Consider the following 23,215-nt stretch of genomic DNA (forward strand, 5'->3'; position numbering starts at 1 on the left):
AAGTCCATGCCAGCGTGTGCGATTGCCTAGTTTGAACATACAACAAAGCCAGGTGATTTTATTTTTTCCAATAGGCATTAACCATTCACAGACTGGTTCCAACTGGAAAAGTGGGAGAGTTTTAGGGTTTTTTTGAAACATTTCCTTTCAGTGTTTCTCAGATATCATCTCAGATATTAATCCCCAAAGCACACAAGCAGGTGGGAAGAAGATACATCTTTTAGACCGTATCTAAACTTCCTAAAAATTGAGTCTGAGTTCACAGCACTTACAACTCTTTTTAAAAAGCAACTATAGAAATAAACCTGATGTTTCAGATGTAACAATGTTTGTTTTCTAATAGCCTCATTGTAAAAGAAAACACATTACTTTAAACTCATTTGTCACACATTGTTTTAGAGGAAAGAGGGTGTGAATCATCGGCTAGAGATTCCCCTGGATACTGGGTTTTGTGCACAGTAGGTAGACCGAGGTGAGCCAGAGCAGTAGCATGCCTACAGGGAACAGTCCTGTTCCCTGAAAACAGCTGCTGCTTCTGGAGATAGACACAAAAGGGGTTAAAAAGACACATGCTGTACACAGCTGAGATCAAAAAAGGGGCAGACCACCGCTCACAGATGACTTCTAAAGCAGAGCACCTGTCCCTTAGGCAAAAAATTATTCCAGGGTGCAGATGAAGAGAAAGGAAAAGGTTTTTTATTATCTCAAAATTGTTACAATCTCTGCTGTTCTCTTTACCTGTCTTCCCAGTCTCTGCAGGTACTGACTCAATTTCCCTGACTTTCTTCCCTTTCCCTTTTCTTAGTATGTTTCATATTTTTCTGATTTTCAGTAGAAACAAACACTGGAGATATGTGATGATGCAAACAACACGAAGACAGCATTTTTTGAGACAGCTTGGAGAGAACTATTTTGTGATTGTGAAAACACAGATGTGAAAGCTACCATGTTAGCTTTCAGGTGACAACTACAACCGAAACTCAGTCTGCATTACTCACAGAACACACAGGTATGGGCTACAATCCAAGCCATTCCTCTGAATCATCAAACATGGTCTTTTAGAAGCACAGCAGTCAGCAGAACCAAGCCTAAGCTGACCCCTGAATCCTCATGTGGAAAACAGAACATCCCCTTCTGCAGCTCAGTCCTGCGCTTTTGTGTTTAGCCATTTCCATTTACTGAAGTGAACCATCAGCATTTCCAGTACAACACAGCCCTACAACCAGAAATGGACCCTTGTGTTAGGGTCACAACAGAATTTAATCACAAACCAGACACGGCCTACCATTTTGATGCAGAAATATGAAACGGCAGTCCAAAAAAGCACATGTAACTCATCATACTAACAGCAATTTGTAACACCGATCAGTTAGCAGAAGTAATTTATCACCATAGTGGCATATTTTTCACATTTATTGGCACGATAAATCAATGTCATTAACCAAGGAGACCTGATTAAATCAAAATCTATTTACTTCCATAATTGCGTGATTATCCTATAGCTGCTATTATCACCACTGACAAAGCAACTCAGAAAAAACCTCTCACTATTTTGCTTGCTTTCCTACGGGATGAGTGTAGGCAGGCAAGCAACCAACTGTTGCGTGAAGCTGAAACAGCAGCATGTGATGGATAGCATTTGTACGTCAAGTAGACAACAACAAAACACATAATAACAACTTCTGAGCTATGAATTGAGGATTCAGAAGCAGGGGAATTAAAAACCTGAAAGTACCCTTTACCAGGAAAGAAGTGGAAATAACTGAGAAAAGAACTTCTGAAAATATTCAGAACACCAGGTAGACCGGTCTGACACCTCCCACTAACAAATGTAGCGGAGACATTAAAGCATAACATTTTCCGGGAGAGCTTTCCATTTGAGTTCTATTGATAAATGATACCAGTAAGTAGGAGCTCTGTATAAGCAAAGGGACATCTGGTCTCAATCTGGACAAATGCCTAGACCCTTCCAACCTAATGTTCATGGTCCAAATGCAAAATTCACTCCTGCTTGCCAGACCTTAGACATTGTGTTATGTTATTCCCATCCTTGTTCCTTCAACAGTACCGACACAAAATGTTTCTTTTCCTTCATCTTTAGTTCTTTCTAGCTTGCACTTCAGTGACATACAGAAAAACGGAATCTGCTTATAAATCAAAACCAAACCTAAATCAAACTTTTCTTCTAAGCCGTCCTCATCTCTCACTTGCCTGTGTGTCATGTGCTTTTTTAATTATGGTTCACACTCGCGTAATTGCCTGAGGATACAGAATTGTACTGAGGATAAATCTAGCCAGCCCGGAGATCCTGCTAGTCCCATGGGGCTTTGAACATTATACAGTCAGAATTTTACTGTGACCTACCAATCTCTTGAGAACACCTTGTCCAACCCCACTGCTGAAGCAGGACAAGCTGGAGCAGGTTATCCAGGACTGTTTACAGTTGGGTTTTGAAGATAACCAAGGATAGACACTCCACAACCTCTCTGGGAAAACCATTTCAGTGTTTGACCATCTCCACAATAAAAAAAAAAAAAAAAAAAAAAAGAAAAGTATTTTCTTGTGTTCATCAAATGGAATGTCATGTGTTTCAGTTTGTGCCCATAGCCTCTTGTCCTGTCACTGGGCACTCCTGAAAAAAGTCTGGCTCCCTCCTCTTCATTCCCCACCTCCTTCAGATATTTACACACACTGAGAAGATCCCTCTTGAGATTTCTCTACTTTAGACCCTCTAAGCCCAGTCATTCAGCCAGTTTGCAAAGCGCTTTCCTGCCCGATTACCTAACCTGTACGTTGTCACCTTGTCAATGAGGGTATTACGGGAGACACTGTCAAAAGCCTTACTAAAGCTGAGGTAAACAACATCCACGACCCTTCCTTCACCCACCACGCTAGCTATCTCATTGTAGAAACTATCAGGCTGGTTAAGCACAATCTCTCCTTTGTAATTCCATTCTGACTATTCCTGGTCACCACCTTGTCCTTCATCTGTCTGGAAATGGTTTCCAGGAGTAGTTGCTCCATCTCTTTCCCAGGAATTGTGCTAAGGCTTACTGCCCTGTAGTTGTCTGGACCCTCCTTGCCCTTCTACAAGACAGGACTGATACTTTGCTTTCTTGCAAAATTCCTGCACCGCAGCGTGCTCTCATGGCACCCCTGGACGCTATGTTGCAGGTGCTGTAGCAGTCTTAGGCAGTTAGGCTTTAATGTTGGTATACAAAGCAGACACGCAGAATAGTTTGCTTGACTAAAAGATGATCTGGGTTTTTTCCATCTGCACCACAGAAATGTTGGTTGTAAGGAAACCTTGGAGGTTTCTAGTCCAACTTATTGCTCCAAGCAGAACTTTTCCCGATGCTATGTCATTTCACCGTGGCTTTGTGTAAAACCTGTCCTGCAAACTTCCAAGGGTGGAGATTTTATAAGCTATCAGCAGCTTTGATAAAACACACTCCCCTTCATGGCAGACCATGCCTTGCGTATTTAGCATTACATTTTGAGACCTGCCAGCAGGTAAGTTTTAATCGTTCGGTAGTTGCCTGTAATGCTGATTTTGTATGACTCCCCTGATCAACGGCACCCTACAGAAGTCTAAGTATACTACATTTGCACAGCTACATCGTCTTCACAGCAATGACAAAAAGATACTTCAGCTACTGTTTTACACAAGCCTAAGAATCATGTCAACGAGGAACAAATATTAAACAAAATTTCCACCATTTAATCATCTGTGTATATGTTCTCCACTTGCCTTGATGATGCCGTACAGCACACCCTGCACTGGGCATGGACATGGCAAAAGCAAGAGCTTCAGACGTCCTCTGTGAGTTTAGTCCTTCCTTGCACAACCTCCCCTGGGGCTTTTAATGACACCAATGCATTTCAACAAAGCATACGTGTAGAAAGTTTCACTCCTATGATTCATTTGTCTTCCTCTGCTAACAGACATGTCATTTAATGCCAATCAGTTTCTCTGTTAGAATAGTACTTAAACAAGTCCTATCACTGATAAGCCGCATTAGTGATTTATGCCTTATTTTAAAGGGATGAGCAACAGCCTTACTACAGCTTCATAATATAAATCCATATAACACAGGGTTACTATGACAACTGATAAGCCTTAATAGTCTAGATTCAAAGGACCTTGATCGAAGCTGTCTTGCAGCGCAGTATAATGTAGTTCAGTCATTTGCACCTGTAACGACGGGGAGCAAGGTCATGCCGAAACAGACCAGCTACAGGGGACCCACACTGAGCTTTGCAGCCAAGTGCTGTATCTCTGAGCTATGCAATGGTAGTTTTGAGGTTTTTCAGCCCCTAGCAGAGGTATCCAAACTAGTGTTTGGCTGCAGCAACACTGAGCTCAGCACTGGCGCCCAAAGCCACCCGAGAAGCACGGGGAACAGTTCACATCCCATTCCGTTTATCTGCATTTAAAGCTGAAGGTACAAACAGATGAGACCATTAAACACCTCACTGCTACTGAAAATGGGCTGCCAACCCCTCGTAGACTTTTCTCACAGCTGTGATCTTAGCTGTGTTTTCCACCCATATCCTCCTACTAGCTCTGGTATTTGTCAGATTTTGCTGGGCTAGCTCAGCTTACTAAAGCAGTAGCAAACTTTTTTTTTTTTCCTGAGATTCTGCCAAGGCAGTAACTTAAACTGGTTTACTGCCGAGTTCTAATAACTTCTAAAAGGTACAATGAAGGAGTAATAACTGGTGGGGATGGTGAGTTGCAAACCCACCCTGTACTCTGCCCCCTGAGCTATACAGATCCAGCGATATTCACATTCCTGATTCATAACCATGATTTGCTCTGCAAAGGCAAGACTTAAGTTTAGTGCTACAGGAGCACTGAAGCCTGCAAACAGGCAGGCTGTGATTTTCCAAAGCTGATAATGCCCACTTTGCAACGTGGTCATTGAGAAGACAGCAAAAAAAAGCTGAAGCCAGACACAGCAGCAAAAAACCTGGTAAAGACCCTCTATTATATGCTCAGAGCAAAAGAACGCAAATCTCACAGCAGATGAGCTAAAGATGGCACAAAATAAAACGTGGAAACGTGGGGCACAACACAGCATGTCACAGAGGGATGACAGCTGCGGCTGCTGCTGTCCCTTTTTGCAAGTCCAGCCAAAATCCCAAGCTGAGTACATATTGCAGAGATGCAGATACACACACAATACTACCATCATCAGCTACACAGACACCCCAGGGAGCAGAATCTTCACTGCTCATCACCCACATACACGCACACAGCAGCTCCAGTAATATGAGGACCTGAGTAATACACAGAGCCACAGCACAATCTATTTGAATGCGCCCATTCCACTGGCTTCCCTACTCCCTGCTGTGATGAAAATCAGTCACTTCCAGTGAGCAAGCCCCTCTACATCTGGGTTCTGCTGGGAATGGGGAAAGACTGGCAATTGCTGTTGTGCTCCGGAGGAGCATGCTGCAGAAAAGGCACCTGAAGGAGACTGATGACCGCAGAAGCTGAATGGTTTTCCAGTACAGCTGAACTTGTTTGAAACACTGTCCTCTTCAGTGTTTGAAAAGAAAGAAGCAATGCTTATCCGACTCATCAGATGACCTTTAACTTCCCAGTACATTTGTAAGGAATTAGTGTCACTAGACACACTACTTCAGGTTAGTTAGTATGTACTTCTCCGTACTAATTCAGTATTAAAGTAATAGCAACGAACTTTTATTCCTGCCCTGTAAACATAACCTATTTCTTTTTCCCCTTGAGGTGTCTATTTTCATCATATAAAAATCAGATTATCTTTTACCAGCTTCATATTAAAAGAACTTTAGTTGTTTGAGGTGTAAACAGGTCAAAATGCACATCCTTGCTTTTTTTTCAGGAGTGTATGTGAGTGTTATTGCAATTCCTGACACTTCAATAATCAAAAAGACCCATTATTTCAGCAGCTGTGGATGAATTCAGGAAGTTGCTACTCATTTGCTTTATATTTCTGCTTTCTAAGAGATTTATTCAATAATGATCTCACATGGCAGAAAATTCTGCCAATACACAGATGTTGCAAACAAGCAGTCTGAAGCTGGGGGATTTTATCTGAGTTAATTTTCTACCAATCAACATAAATCTTTCATTGCCAATTCAGATACTGGGGAAAGAAAAAGAATGCAAACAATGAGACAAACGTATCAACGTACTTTTTTTTCCTCTCTCCTGCTCCCAAGTTTCAGTTTCCTTTAGCTTCACTGTGAGGTACACTGTCAGAACCCATCCAGTGAGCCAACAGGCAGCACAAGAATTTGAGGCAGTGTGCATTATGCTTTCTGCCACTCAAGTGGCCAACGCTTCCAGCTGTCCTGGGCACCGGGATTCCCGCTGTTCTGTTCCTTAGTTGTCCCTGCTCCAGCATGGGAACGACCACCGACTGCAGTTCTTCCAGGAGCAAACTTTCATCAACGTGGCCTGTTCCTCACACGTCCCTTGCAAGTGGTGTGTGTCCCCCCTTAACAGCTGCAGAATTACTCCTTACATATGTTATGTGGGGAGGTGCTGTACACTTCTCTGAGTAAGTTTATAGTGTGCAATGGTTTTTTTTCTACTGTTGCTTGGCTTGCATCTGGCCAGGCTGGAACCAGTTTTGTCTGACACACAGTAGCTCACGATGTCCCCCTTGCAGGTCACAACGGCAGCCCACTACTACTTACAGCTGTAACATACACCCATTCCAAAGGAGCTTTGCGTTACGTCCATGGAAATGGGCTTTGTAGTGTGTGTGATACCCAAAGATCTGTCAGTACTGGGTACCTGACCAGGCTGAGAAGATTAATTTTTCCCACCTTCTCCTACCAACTGATCATCCTCTCAGAGTTTACATGGGTGTGCACTACTTGTGAGGCAATTTATTCTATACAGGTTGGCATCAGAAGAAACCTGTTGTATAGTTCTTGGTGCTATATAAACACCTTTGATCACACCGAAATCCCAAGAGCACAACTAATTACCGATGAACTTTTCATCCCAAAATAGAGTTACTTACTGAACTAGTGCTTAACTTTCATCTTTAGTTTCAAACTGATTCATTATTCAAATGAAAAATAACTTTTCTGAAACATTTAGAAAATGGACTGAAAACATGTCTGTAAGTCTCATAATAAAAGTCTACAGTTTTGCTTGGTATTTTAATGAAATAATGCCATGGGTTCCACTTTCCCAACAAGCTCACCATCATGAATAATCACTCCTGTATGCTTACCACAACAGCTGGATGCAGTGAAGACAAATACCAACAAGAATAACTTGCTCTCGTGCTGTCTGGGTGACCCATTCTCAAATTCCTAATTTCATTTATATTCTACAAATGCTTCCAAAAGTAATTATGACACTTGGGTTTCTTATGATCCAGGGTGGGCTATGATTTTTCTGAAACAAGTCCCTATGGATTTGATTTCTCAAACACTGCATCTCAGTGCTATCAGGCCCTGATTAAACCAAAGGGAAATGCCTTGTGGCAGATGCTTTTGAAAAACCAGTCATGTATTTAGCTACATGAGGAGGATTTTTTTCTTAACATTGCTAAAGAGAGCAATATCTCATTGGATTTTTGTGAGATTTCTCACTCCTTAATTGCTTGAAAGTTTCTTAAGATCTTCCTCAAAATAAGATCTACTATTTCTGAAAATTCTGCCTCCAGCATCTGGCATGAAACCTTCTGGGACAGACCCGTGCAGACAAAGAGCTGTTCAGTTGACCATAATATGCTTTGTTCTACAACCAACGACACCAGCGAAATGAACTTCCCATGTAGGTACATGTATAGAGGTTTTACATGTATAGAGGTTTAAAGCAAGCTCTGCAACACAAAGCCGCTTCAAATACGGTGAAAAGTGCAGGCTGATTTGCTCCGAGTGCAATGCTAACGAGCCAGAGTAAAGCACTGCAGTACCACGACTTTACTGTTTCTGGATACTAAGCTAGATATTTGCGTAGCACCACCTCACCATGGAAACATACCAGCTTATTTGACAACAGCTCAGGGAAGCCTGCATGGTATCTCAGTGACCTGCCTAAACATACCTAACTCATCACATCTAAGTGCGAGGAAGGAGTTCTTACCAACAACCTATATGCAACAATATGTAGTATAAAGGAGTTGAAGGTACTTACGAAAATCTTCATAGTTCTTCAATCCTTTGTTCACGTATACTTCACACTAAGCTTTAAAATATCACCTTATACTTTGCAATTGCTGGTGTGTTACTTTTAACCAACCAGCCAGCTACCTATTTCAACTTTTAAAAAACTGTAACAGGAGTCAGCACGAAATCAGGATCTCAAGAGCATTGAAATAAACAGAAGTATTCAGAACATAGGTCATCCACACCAGTAAAAATTTACTGCAAATTTCAAGTAGTTTTCTTCATAAAAAATTATTTCTTATATTAAAAATATAGCAGCTTCTACAAGCCTGATCACAAAGCAGGATTCAGTGGTGTTAGGCATCAAACAGACTGTTACCGCCCCAAATACATTGACAATTAACTAAAGACAGTATTTGTAAAAGTGAAGATCAGAGCATACAAGGATTTTTAGTTTCACTTACACCTAGACTCAGAAATACATAGCAAAAATATTTGGAAGATAAAGCAAATCTGACGGTGCCATGTAGTGTCGTAGAAATGTATGACTTGTCTAAGCATGCCCCAGTATTTTATGGCCTGATACAGCAAGATTTTTTATTCGTATCAGATTGAAGTTTAATGGTTTTCTCTTTCACTTTATCTTCGTGTTCCTTTAAAATCCTGGGGGAAAGAAACAATATTTTTGAGAAAAAGTCAGGAATACTCATAAGAGATCAAACAAAAAAACCCCACATTTTCTCCAAGCCTATAAAATTATCCAGAGATCAATAGAAAATGACAGAATTTTGTGAACTAACAACCAAAAAAGTACAATTATGGTGGCTTCATCACAAAACTGCCTTTATCCATTCAGTTAGAAAAATGTAGTTGGTGCTGACTGTTAGCATTTATCATCTATTACAGAGACTCAAAATAGTGACTTTCATTTGTTATTTTTGAGGCTGGAGCAAAACAAAAACACATCTGGCTACCTAGACATTATCAATTACCTGACACATTCACAACATTTCACTAACTTCAGCAACGGTATTAAAGATTTATCAGTTCATTACCAGTGTTTTCACCTGGGTAAGCAGTTCCGAAGGGACAGATTTACTTGTATTTCTACCCCTAGCCTTTATATAACTTCAGAAATCCACCCCCCCTCTCTCCCAGCCCCCGGGGCAGACAGCAGAATTTGAGCTGCAATGAGCAGAGGGAAGACAGAAGCACATTCAGTGTTCTGCTGCAAGTACTCAGCAGCATCCATTTCCAAGCATATTTCTCCAAACCTCCAAGAACTTCCTGCAAGAACTATCAAAACATCCCAGGCCCTCAGCTTTCCTAGCAACAATTCAAGTGTTTCTGGATCTATACTGAGACGCACTAGCTCACGCAAGACCCTTTAGGAGCCTGAGAAACTGCTCGATTGGAGCAACAGGGTCAGGCTACAGACCAGTTTAAAGGGAACAGATATTTCATCACCCTAAGTTCCTACCAAACTGATTTAACAAACAGAATTCACTCTGTCGTCAGTGACAGGAAATTCAGGCACATGTAGAACTCATAGATTGTGTTTTCTTACCTAGCTAAGTGAAGAACAGACTTTTCGGTATTGTACCCAGAATATGCACTGCATTCATAGAAAATTAAACTGTAATCCTAGAATCAAACAGAAAGACCATTTCAATTCACTTTGCACAATATCTCACTCGAGCTTTAAAAAAGCAACACAGATATACTGAAATATGCAAATGAACAGAAATAGATCATCTTAGGAAAAATCATGATTTAATTCTAGAGCTAACAGTAAAGAGTAAAAAAAAAGCGAAGTCCAAGTGTGCCTCCCAAGCAACAACTATATGCATTTCTTAGCAGATGTTTCTTTTATACAGTAGCTTTTGCTGTAAGAGCTTGACTTCTTAAAAGGCTCAAGTGCAACTGAATGAAGTCTTGTGAACTTTCCTTGTGATGATGAGGCAATCAGTACATCACTGAGGACTTGACAAAGCAGGTGAAAATAACTCCAGTGACTTTTTTTTTAACCTTGGAAAGGTTCAGCAGCAGTGTTTCTGTATTCAACAGTTTGAGACCAAAGCTTTCCAGCAAATGACCAGTTAAAAACCTCAGCAAAAAAGAACAACAAATTAATTCTGTTTCATTTTTTGTACTTGTGAAATTTTCTGCACCTACTTTCAGTCAGCTTACACCTTGGTTTTGTAGCCCCTGGGAGCTTTGCAATTAAGAGCAATGGATAAATGATCAAGCCTTGGAGACATCCTTAAAACAACTGCTCTGAAGCTTTATGACAATAAATGCAAATATCAGAGATCATCTGCACAGAAGCCTGACCTGGCAGCCGTAATGGCAAGAGAAGTTTGAGAGTGAACAACAGATTATTCTTTCCAAAGTAGATGTCTGTCTAGTTTCACAAGATATTACACGGCAGCTCACCTACACTGTCTCTATCGTTATTACCATATGCCCTTTTAGCCATCCAGATTTCAACTTTCTATTCACTTTCCACTTTTCCATGTATCTTATTGCTGTTTACAACAGTATGTTAAAATTCAAATAAATAAGTCAGTAACTTAGGAAATTACAATCACCTGTCTGCATATTTTCATTTGTTTGCTGTTAACTGTGGTTACTGGATTTGTACTTACTTAACCACCCTTCATAAGACACTTACAATTCAGGTTTTGAAAGTTCCCATTAAATTAACCAGGTATTTTAGTTTGGGGGTTTGGGTTTGGTTTTGTTTGTTTGTTTGTTTGTTTTTCAATATACCATGCTTCCAAATTTGCAGTTTTTTAAAATTTGTATCATCTTCATGACATTTCAAAGACAAAAGGCAGGGAAAGGAAGTTTAATAAATATGGTAGTTTGTTTTAGCAGCTTTAAAAAAATGCTTCAATGTTATTAAATGTCAGGTTTGGATATATTGTCAATAGTTATATGGTTTGTTCTAATGTACATCAGGATTGAACCACTTGTAGTAATTTCTGGGTGGCCAGACAAGCACAGAAGAGCAGAGAAGGGAAGAAATTAGGCAAAGTTAGTGAGTGTTGGATGGGGATTTTCATTATTTATTTTTTTTAACAGTGTTCTGTATAATATTTACAAGAATGTAACCCTATGATTCTCTTGGCTTTCCTTAGGAAAGTTTTAAGATAAAGTTTGGCCAGCTTCCTAGCTATGCAAACACAAATCTGAGATAAAATTTATACTCCATTTTTCTACTCAGTTGGTCAGAACTCTAATAGAAAACCTACTGTGGTCAGTATCTAGCTACTTTATGTCAGCCAAGCAAAGAGTGATACTACTCCTACATCTTCACCACATAGAACAGAATTTCACTAGAGAAGTCTCTCAGTGATGACATCATTTATGTTGGCATGAATCTGAATTTTTCAACGAATTCCATGGGTAGGTTATTGGTGAAAGGTAACAATTTAAACTCAATTGATATTAATGGCCAATTTTTGTCAGTCTGGCAAACAGGTCCTTCTCTGGAGGGGGAGTCAGCCTGGAAATGCAAAGTGTTGTTCCTTGAATCAGGGAGGAAACCTTCACTGATACCATACACAACGAGAACACAGTAGAAAAAAGCAGGACACATAATTAATAAGCCAGGAAATGCCATTCATCTCCACCCAGGAACCAGTGATTTAACCTGGGAGACCAATGGCAATTACTTAATTTTAAAAACTTACATACAAATCAGCAGATGTCTAAAGAACAGGGAAGAAAATGAGTCATTACCAGAGGGAGCTGGGCAATTTCTGTCCTACAAAGTAGTATCACTCTGAGAAGATAGCTCCCTTATTAGCAGTATTTGAGTAACAATGGCACTGACAGGTTGATAAAGGAGATGTACTGACACACAGTAACAGTCCTCATCCCATGAAGCACACAGAGTCAAGGCAGACAAAGGCATTATTATCTTACTTTATAGCTGAGAAACAGAGAGAAGGATTTATTGACCCTTTTAATCCCATTCAGGAAGTCTCTGCAGGGCCAAAATAAATTCATGCTGAGCATGAGCATGCCTGAGCAGCACCTGTATCATAAGCCATTTTATTTAAATAATCAGCAGCGGTAACACTAATTCACTCAAATAGAACATTTTTCTATTTGTTCCTGGATAGTCATAATATGGTCTGAATACTCTGTATTGTTGTTGTGTTCATATGAACTCTTGATCAGAGGACCAAGCTAAGCTAAACAGAAATTTGTTAAACAGAGTTTTCCTTCTGGGTCCTCTTCTAAAAAAGTAAAATGGATTTGCCTTTTAAAATTATATACTATTTTTTCTTTCTCTCTCTCTTTTCTGTTATATTCCCAATAGCTCTATCCAGAGAGTTTTAGATATTTTCCATCAGGTCATCTTGTACTGCATGTGAACATTTTGATTTGTGTCTGCTGTTTCTTCCTGCAAAGTCAATACTGCAAAGTTCTCCTTACCATCCTCATGTTTACACTTTAACTCATCCAACTACAGATCACATTCATCATAGTCTTGCTGTTCCCTATGATGCCGTCCATCACCCTTGTTCTCTTTCTATTCCCCCTTTCCCAGGGTATCACACACACTGCAACTACCAGCCTTCTCCAATGACAAGGAATTGGAAGGACTCCCTTCAGGCTGCCATTCATTCTTCCTTTTAATAATGAACTGTGCTGCCTGCCTTGCAAAGAAGTTTGTGACACATGCATTATAATGGGAGCCCTTGGGTGTCTGACCGAATTTGTAGTACACCAACCTGTAAAATGTGGGACTGAAGCAAAGCAAAACTTAATACAGCTGGGCTGGAATCACAGAACCATTTAGGTTGGAAAAGAATGCTCTCTGGAAACGCATTCTTCTGACTATAGAAAAAACTAGGTAAAAATGATCCCATCCTGCGAGACTTTGAACAGTCCATAAAAACTGTTGGACTTCGGGGTCAATGGGCTAATCTGGTTCTTTGTCTGCACAAGACAGGTTCATGGTTGTTTTCACCAAATAGGGCTATACATATTTGTATCATCTTATCATCTAGTTCCATGTATTTTGGATCATTTGTGAATCATTAGTGGGATTATTCACAAAATAAGTAACTAAACTGCATTTACTAATAGAGACAGCGGTATGTGGTTTCACAGGAATTACATGGCTATTTAGCAAGAATTAATATTTCATTAAAATTCATGGTTGTTATTATTAGCTCGGCAAGCACATTGTTATAATTTAATTATATCTACGCTGCTTTTCAACTAATCCATTGTCATTAATCATTCCTTCCCTTAGCTACCTCAGGCAGCACATTCAAACATTCAAATGAGTCATTCAGATCCATTCATTTGATTATAACCATCTTTAATTTGACAACTTTCTTTGTTTTACTTATGCAAAACATTTTATTTTCTTGCATGACATGTTAGAATTAATGGCCTGGTGGGCTGCGAGTTCTATATATTAGAATGATTCATCTTTGTTTTAGTAGTACAATTTTTTAAAGAGCTAAATGACATGTAAGACACCTACTCTGTCCATTTAGCATTTATGCGTCATTTGTTTTTTCACAGAAGGATTCAATGTTACACTCGGGAGTCCCTCCTGGCTTCTGCCATCTCAAAACCATCTGCATTTCCATGCATACAAGAAAATAAAGCAGATTTCCTAAAGGGAGAACCTTTGAGGGTTGATGTTCAAGGCTGATATCCTCCCCTATAAAATCAAAATAATGGACACAAACCTGAATATGGAGGTATGCTTATAAAGGCTGTATGAATAATCAACATATGATAAAAAGAGATCTGACCCTAATTCTTTTAGTCAGAGAGAGGTTCCCAGCACCAGTCTTTCCTATAAAACAGGAACAATTCAGCTGCATTTCAAATTTTGAAAATATTCCTCTTGGTTACCAGCAAGCAGAGCTGTAAATCTGTTTTCAAAGGAGAAACAAGGACATATGTGAAATGCAGCACATTGTTTAATTTAGGTAAATTCCTATCAACTCAATTAATTTCCCCAAAATATTGGGATGACATTTCTAAATAAAAGAATATTGTGGAGGCACTGGTGTTCAAACTATATGCTTTGTATAGCACGATTCAAAAAAAAAAGATGATGGGCACGGTACAGAGGAATACAAACAAGTATCTGCTATCTGCAGTCTCGTAACGCTTAAATTATGGCCCATGGGTCACCAGTGCTCGGGTACATGCAGACTGCGAACTCTACTTATTTTATCTCCTTGATGGGAAATTACTAAAAGTAAACATGTTTTCTACTCCTACCATAGGAGTAACAGATGGTCTTCTGTGGTTTTACAGGAGGTAGGAGGGGGGGAAAGGTTCCCAAATTATCTCTCCGTTAAGAATCCCTCCACAGAGAAGAGAAAAAAAGAGAAAAAGAGAAGGGAGGAAAAAAATAGAGAGAAAGAGAGAACAAAGAAAAAGAGACAGAGGAGGGGAGAAAGAGAGGAGGGAGACAATGAGAGTGAATTCTTAAAGATTTTCTGCATCGCTCACATTTTGGTTTTTTAATCTACACAGTTTTATAACTACTAAAATTATCAGCACTTACATTACCAAGAGCTGAAACGATGAAAAGGTTCCTAATCCTAAAAAATACTTGTCTGATCAAAATCAACTGTGTTTCTATGAATTTAGACACACTGAGATTCCATTTTAAAATCTTCCCCTTCAAGTTTTGTAAGGGGTTCCCCTCCAAGTATAGTACCTTAGCAAGAAGCTCTCCCATTCCCATAGGGACCTCACGTTCTGTTTCATTATCAGTTTTATTACCCAACAAAAGCACAGGTACATTCTCCCCAGTTGCCTCCTGCAGAACAAAGAATAAATACCAACTGAGGCATTGTCTTTAAAAAAAAAAAAAAAAAAAATCACAGATCAAGAGGATACAAAATAACAAATGTCACACTGCAACAAGATGTTTGAGACATCACACATGAGCCAGGTACGTGCCACTTTACTTACAAACATGTCAGGAATTAAAGATGGATAAAAGGCATAAAAATACAGAATGCTAGAGATCGCACTCATGTGGCACTTTTTAATAATAGCACAAAAATTCATTAGACTTTATACTAAAACGGGAGAGAGGCAACTACCACACTACACAGGCTCTGACATTACATGTTTATAGCCACTGCTTTTCTAATTACATTAACAGGAAAATAATGACATCTGGGTACAATTATGCCAAATAAATTACATAAAGTAGCGAAGAGATATACAGAATAGGCCCCCAAAAATACATAGAATATGCACGAATCAAAATTCATTCTGAAAATGATTAGAATTATCACAATGAGTACGTTGATAAGTGGGCTGAATGCTGCAGCAGTAAATGCACTCATCTGTAAGCCTTCAACCTAACAATAGTTTGTAGCATACAAAATTAGTTAGTAACGATGAGTCAACTATTACAGATTTTGACCATAATATTCGATTTTTCTGGATCAAAACCTGGAATTCTCTAGCATTTACAATCCTGAATTACAACAATCACTGATTTGTTAAGATCATATATTTAATAAAGGCCTTTTCTTACAAAATGCATGCTACTACTACTTCAGTAAAGCTACTCAGGTGAGGAATAACTGTTTGGAAATATTTGAATCAGTGAGTCCTAGATGAAATTCCTAAATTTCAACTTACAGTCACCCACTGCCCACTACAGAAAAGTGTACTATACTAGAACACATGCCCAATAAAACCAGACTAAATGATCTTCACGTACCAATTCGTCCCCTACTTTTTCAGCAACAATACTCTGCAATAGCGAACAAATAGGAAGTCATACTTTCTTCTCTCTAGCAACTCTGTCCTTTATAGCAGCAGCTGCAGGGGGCTTTTTTGTTTGTTTTTTGCCACAAGCAAATTCAGCTGCTTGCAGTCTCAACATGTTGTCTATGCACAACAGAGATATACCAAAAGAAAAAAAAGAGCATTTTTAATTAACTGAAGCCACTCGGTGGCATGGGCTATGATTTTGCTTTCATGTGGTTGAAAGGACAATCTCCAGGAAACTGAACTGTCTGTCATGAAACAGTTTTATGGCACTAATATAGATACTATACTTTTAAGTTTATGGCTTTTGTTCATAACAGTCAACTTCCTCTGAGCTAAATACTTGGTTGTCAAATTGCTAGTGATGATCAGTGATCATCAGACCATCATCACCGATCCAAAACACCTCCCAGTGCTAGTGGCAATCCAATGGGAGTCATCAGTCTTTATGAGAAATCAAAGGACTCCATCCTGGACTTCCCTACTACTCATTTTAAGTCCTTACAAGTCTAGAACTGTCATTATTTTCATAGACATGGAAATTATAAAAACAGCTTTACTGGTAACTGCGCAGACCAAAGTCATCAATAAAAATGTAATTGTGACAACACAAGAAACATGCTGCTCTCTGTGCTTTGCCCTGCTAATGCCTCTCCCGCCTCCAGAAAAAGATACAGAATAACGACACCAGTTTAGATTTCAAGTTATGTCATGTTACCTCGATGCTTATCAGCCACTGCTTGACAGCTGTGAATGTGTCTCTTGCTGTTATATCATACATCACAATGACACCATCGGCTTTTCTGAAAAACTGCTTGGTAATACTTCGGTACCTACAAGTAGAGAACCTGTTTATAGCTCTCTTCAACAGAAGTAGCAATCTGTCAATATAAGTAGAATTTTATAGTACCCCACTCCCCACAACTCCCCCTCCCCCCAAAGGAAGATGTTGCCATACAGTTTATTTTCATCACCTAGTCTTAGTAAGTGTTAAACCCCTGTTAATTTGGTTTACAAGGGTATTCTAAAATTCCATTTACTAGACAAAGAAGAAGCTGTCATACTGATATTCACTGCAGACCCTGTTGAAAGGTGAGGCTTATTATGAACGGTGGTAGGCAATCCCATTCTTCCTGAACCCTCAGACCCCTTTTCACATTCAGCAGAAGATTCATGGAGGATACTACTACCACAAATTACTGCAACAGCAAATCAACTTGGCAAAAAACTATTTTTCAAAAGAAAGTGTTTGGAAAACTTCTCTTTACCTTCTTCAATTGATTCTAGACTAGTCTGGATAATTAGCTGTGGATCTCACATTCTCCCATCCTCTTTTAAGCTTGGAGCAGAAATTTTCCCTCAGAAAGTGCTCTGCCTAGGTAGCTAGATTTCTGTTTGGGGCTGTTTACCCAAGCTTCTTGTAGAAAATGTTGATCATCATTATAATCCTTGCTTTTAGTAATAGAAAACTACACCACAGGTGAGGAGATAGGGAAGGAAGTTACCACTGAAAACTTAGAAAAAAACTCATGAGTTCAACTGCAATGGAATTGTTTTGGTGAAAAAAGCCCTTTTTAAAATATTAAGGCATTTTCTATTCTAGGTACATTTTAACATCAGCCTTCCTCCTAAAGAAATTGTGTGATACTAAACTTTTAAGAGCTTAATAAGAATCTCTTTTGCAGATTGGCAGTTTTTCAATGGAAACTTAGCACCAAATCAGCACATTATAGCTGCCAGGGAAGGATCTAAACTGTGAATTCACTGGCTCTATAAGGAATACTCCTATATTTGTTCCTCTCCCAAGAAGCAGGATTAGGTCCCATGCCTACTAAACAGATGATTCAAAGCAAAATCTTACACTGTGTGCTGGTTTTGGCTGGGATAGAGTTAAATTCAATCATACCAGCTTGTATGGGGCTATGTTTTGGATCTGTGATGAAAACAGTGATAGTAACACACCGTTTCAGTTACTGCTCAACAGTGTTTACACAGTGTCAAGGCCATTTCTGCTTCTCAGACTGCCCCACCAGTCAAATGGGAGGGGAACACACCTGGGACAACTGACCAAATGGATATTCCACCCCGTACGACACTGTGCTCAGCAATAAAAGTGAGGCAGGGAAGGAGGATGTTGGCTGAGGCTGCTGGCTGAGGCTGCAGCTGCTCAGGGGATGGCTGGGCATTGATGGGTTGGTATTAAGTGGTGGTACATAACTGCGCTTTTTTGCATGACTTTTTTTTCTTGGGCTTGTTTCTTTTTTTTTTTTTTTTTTTTTTTTTTTTTTTTTTTTTTTTACTGGTGGTGGTTTTGGGTTTTTGTTTTAATTATTAAACTGTCTTTATTTCAACCAATACGTTTTCTCACTTTCAGCCTTCTGATTTTCCAGTGGGATGGGGGAGTAAGCGAGCAGTTGTGTGGCGCTCAGCTAACTACCAGGGTTAAACCACAACAATGTTTCTCACCGTTCCTGGCCAGCAGTGTCCCACAGTTGCAGGGCTACCTGGGTATTATCTACTCTGACGGTTTTCACACTGTAATCCACACCTACAACAGAAACACAAGGTAGGTTGGCTCTTTATACGCTCAGTTTGATTTTTGAAAACCTGATCCAGCAAACAGCAACAATTCCAGAAAGGTAACAAGATAGGTACTACATTATGTCTATCAGAGAATGGTAAGAGCTTTTATTTGCCAGAAGTTCTTCAGCGATAAAATACTGAACATTAACAGAGTAGTTCGTTTTTTAAAAGCTGTAAGATAAGTAACTTTCCAAATGAGGGTACACGAGCCAAGGGTCTATTTGACAGCCCACAGCAGTCTAAGCCATTTAGCTTGGAGTTCATGCCGTATAACCCATTGTCTAGGCTGAGCTAGCCACATAGGCACCTTCTACAGTCAGTGGAAAAACACAAGGCAGCACACTAAGGGGACAGTGGGACCTAGGACAAATGCTGAAGATAGATGGACTGAATACACGGAGAACCTCCTCCCCTCTTCAGAATATGAAAGACAAGCTGAATCAGAATTAGTCACCTAATTATTATGTAGCTAAATGGAAGTGAGAAAAAAAATAATTTATCTAAACTTTTAAATTAATCCTCTCCCAATTCCCGTAACCTGCGATGATGTAAGTATCTTCTGGCTATTTGTAACAATAATTAGAGTCTTAAATATTAATCATTCACTGCCTCTTCCTAATTACAACCTGCACTTTCTATATCATGCTATACTGTAGAATCACAGAATAATTAGGTTGGAAGGGATCTCAGTATCATCAATGATATCTTTGGGGCCATTTTCCACATCAATGGGATTTTTACCTCTGGCATTAATGAAGCAGCATCCAAGCCCACACTCCTTCAATGGGCAATTAAGAAATCTGGGTGGGGAATATATCTATTGCTTATATATCAAGGGAAGAAATTTGAGCTACTCTACAGAAATTCAATGAGAATAATCTTCTCCAGGTTGTTCACTTGACTTTTCAACTGTCTGTATCTTGCCAGCCATAGTCTACACCTGTGAAAATCATTGATGTGAACACTAAATCAAAGCTATGACAAATACTTTCTTGCCATTGTGTTTGCAAGAACACCGGAAGACCAGCCAAAAGATAAAGAGGCGAGACACATTCCTGTTCTTTTCCTCTGGAAGCTCCAGGCAACTGCACACGCTGTGTAAGACCCCAGAGTCAAGAGAAGCCTATCAGACATTGACAGGACAACAATGATAGGTTGTAGCACCAGACTCTTAAAAGTAGACAATTGCATAGGTGTCTAAGTTCCCATTACAGTTAATGAAAATCTAGTCAATGAAGAACTAAGGTTCTAGGAAATTATTAAGCTCACCCTGAAGTAGGCATCAAGGGTCAGATTAATTGGTCCATAGGCTCCTCTGACTGGACTGATTTGGAGAAGATCGTGGGGTAGAATTCAACTGTTTGCTCACAGACACCTAGTGCTATCTGAGATACTATTTGGTACTCAAGTGCCTGTTTCACCCTGGCAGGACACCCAGGAGACTTGCTCTCTCCCAGAGCAGAGCTGAAGACCACCTTACAGTGCCAGCCTTAATTTAAATCCCTGTGCTAAGATCTTAGATCTTTCTGACTGATATGAGCTTAGACTCTCAACATACCAGTAGAAATTTAAACTCAGGTGTCTTTACCCTCCAAGTCAAGGTACCTACAGCTTACATGAATGTCAGAAATGTAAGACAAGTCCATTAATTTAAATACCTTTTATTGTGAACAAGTTTTATTTCATATATGCTGCAGAATAAGTAAGGCCTAAATACACGCTAAGTATAATGAAGTTGGTCATTTACAGTAACTCAGAGGCACTGCAATAACCTATATTTTAAGTTTTGTACCTTGATTATGTGTCTGACTTCTGAAAGCTTGGTTTACAGTATCAGGCAATGTAAGTACAATGTAGGCTTTGAAATGTTTGGCTTTCAAAACACTAGTTCAACGTTTTTCTTTGGTGCTTAGTATAATGCTAAATCTTCAAATGTAAGTCAGATGCTCTACTTTCTCTTTAAAACAAAACCAGATTACTTAGAGGGATAGAGATGGGATACAGAGGTGGGAAGGTTAGTACAGCACAGTCCAGAGGATAATATATCAGTTTCAGAAAATGAGATCTATGAGGAAATTCTAGCTTCACTGAAATCAACAGGATTTTTCTGATTTATTTCAGTGCTGCCAGGATTTCAGTACAGAACCTATCCTGAAACCCCTCCATCAATTATCTGCTTCCCAGTTTAGGAGAACTCACTTTGCATGTCTACTTATGCAACATCTGTTTTATAACACAGGGCCTGATCTCAGTAGAAGCTGCTAAGTAATTTTGGAACAATAATAATAATAATCATCATCATGTTTCTTAAACTTACCTACAGTAGCAGCTGTGCCTGGGAAAAAACGATCTTCACAAAATCGCCTTAAGAATGAAGTCTTTCCAACACTCGAATTGCCCACAAAAACAATCTTGAATAAGCGGTCTGGGACAGAGTTTATTCCCTCTTCCTTCAAGTAAGAGCAAACATTAGTATCCAACTGTCCTATTGTCTCTCCAATTTGCCTTTTCTTGAAGGCTAACTGAGACAAGAGAAAGAAGAAATTTTATCCTGCCGTGTTTCTCCATTACTCATAAAGCAACATTCTGTTTCTTAAAATAACTCGGTATTTCAGATATTGTCATGCATCTTTCCACATCATTTGAAGTGATTTAGACTGAGAACTGGAAGTATACTGAATATGAACCATGATGTGACACTGCATTGAAAAATACATGGAATTGCCAAAACAAAACAGTTTATGTTCATAAACAGTTTATGTTCATCCCTGCAAATCAAAACTCATGAAACTCCCACCATTAGTTTGTTGGTGGAGATTGTGAGGAGGGACAGGAAAGGAGGGCAGGGGAGGGAAGACAAGACCCATTTGAGGTACAGAATTTCCCAGACTGCTGACTTCAAGAAGCTGAACTCACTGCCCAACAGTCCTTTGAATGAGACACTGAAGTCTGGCCTTGCAAATGTTTTCTACAACTATACTGAAATCTTACAGAAAGAAGCAGAAACAATACAGAGCTGTACTTGATGGGGAACAAGAATAAATACAAACTTAAGCTGCTGTCTTCCTTAGTATGAAAAAAAGAAAATAAATTATTCACTGCTGTAAATTTTGGGGACAAAAAAATACATGCATTTCTCATGAGCTGGGCTAATAACCCATTACAATTATACAGAAATGTCTTATCTCATTGTTCACTTATCCTTTTCTATTAAAATCCCAAACTCCACTGCAACTATAGGTTGCTAGTAATACACATACACCTATATAAAGCACATTATCAGTTCTGATGAAAAACATTCCCATTTTATTAGTCTCTATGCTCTGGGAAATCAAACAGGTTAGCGTACAATCATAAGCTTGGTACCATTTTCACAATGCTTCTGAGAACAATAACTACATATATATGGACTAACATGACCTGAAATACCTTGTCCCTGGCGGTCATACACACCCCTCTGTAGCACTAAGACTCAAAGACACCTGAGGCCTTCAGCTCAACTCCCAACATAATAGGCAGTTATTTTTCCTTGAGATGTATCAAGTCAACTTCTGAAAATAACCTTAATCAAACTTCATTCATTTGAACACTATACTAAGGGATGAGCTACTTCTGTCTGGTTCAACAAAGCGCTGATGGAAAAATGGAATAGCAGTGGGATGTAAATTTACTTTAGTTTACAACGCAGTCTGAAAAAGTCTTCCCTAGATGTGTCTTTCAAGTGGCCTTCATATAAACAGTAGCCAGGTTAAGTAATACACCTAGCTTTTGTGCAATTTAACACACATGTGGAAGATGGCAGATATAGTCATAGTGGTTCATATTCCATACTGAAAGAACCGAGGGGAGAGGAACTGCATCTCAGGCAAAGGTTTTGGATGGAAAACTCTTGCTTTAATTTCCATTATGGTTCTTTCAGTGGTTTTCCCAATCACATTTCTGCTCATGCTAACTGCAGCTTCACCTTCATAGCCACTCAGATAACAGTCAGGTAGAATATTTAAGTCCCAGATAAAAAACCAGTTGCTGGCCTCACATACTGCTGCAAATTCTCAGACACTTTCAGAAGTCACCCTGCCATAGGATGGACACGGACCTTTTCATTTCTAAAAGGAGAAAAAAAATGTACGTTGGTTCTACTTGCCTACACGATGCATTAGCAGCTAAATGACTGTGCATCCATGGTGATCAGAAAGGCTTAATGGCAGCAGCTAGGAGCCCGAGTTCAGTATAGTAAGCAATGAGACCATGGAATGCAGGAATACAAAGCCATGTAGACTACATGAACGCAAATGGCAAAGAATTGAAAAATACAAGTTGTCTCAGATCCTTCATCTTCCTAGCGCAAAACAAAGACAAGACTTCATATCTGAGCTACATATGTAACAACTCCATGGAATCATTGCACGAGTATTTCTAGATCCTACACTCCTTTATGCTGCAGATCCTTTGAGCAGCAAAGCATGAAGGGAGAGAAGGAGTGGCTGGAGAAGACAGTCTAGTTGATATATGGCCCTGAAACTCACACCTCCTAACTCATGATGCAGCAAGCACAGAGTTCTTTTACTGAAATTTTCTGCAGCTCCAGTTGAGGATTACACGCAGTTTCCCTGAAAAACACTTCCTAATTGAATACCACCCCTCCCAGCCCTGGCATGCTGTCAGGACAGGGAATCTGCGTGCAAGCACTGTATGGAACAAGATCATTTCTGATGTCTAAATCTCA

The 23,215-nt window shown here is 39.4% G+C and overlaps 1 protein-coding gene across 8 annotated transcripts in view; it reads right to left on the bottom strand.

The window, feature by feature from the left end:
* Positions 1–8,356: 8,356 nt before the first annotated feature.
* CRACR2A (calcium release activated channel regulator 2A) overlaps positions 8,357–23,215 on the bottom strand; it is a 60,948-nt gene continuing 46,089 nt past the window's right edge. For 5 of the 8 annotated variants that reach the window (XM_055712276.1, XM_055712279.1, XM_055712277.1 and 2 more), the window contains 6 exons: positions 20,807–21,011; positions 18,373–18,454; positions 16,625–16,739; positions 14,834–14,935; positions 9,689–9,765; positions 8,357–8,784 (listed from right to left, as the gene is read on the bottom strand). In XM_055712276.1, the coding sequence (XP_055568251.1) occupies positions 8,694–8,784; positions 9,689–9,765; positions 14,834–14,935; positions 16,625–16,739; positions 18,373–18,454; positions 20,807–21,011 (672 nt within the window). In that variant the 3' untranslated portion in view covers positions 8,357–8,693. Of the gene's footprint in view, positions 8,785–9,688; positions 9,766–13,910; positions 14,034–14,833; positions 14,936–16,624; positions 16,740–18,372; positions 18,455–20,806; positions 21,012–23,215 lie in introns of those variants that run through there. The other 3 variants (XM_055712281.1, XR_008732523.1, XM_055712282.1) reach the window with 3 other exon arrangements.

The sequence above is a fragment of the Falco cherrug genome, chromosome 5 (assembly GCF_023634085.1).
Source record: "Falco cherrug isolate bFalChe1 chromosome 5, bFalChe1.pri, whole genome shotgun sequence".
Lineage (NCBI taxonomy): Eukaryota > Metazoa > Chordata > Aves > Falconiformes > Falconidae > Falco > Falco cherrug.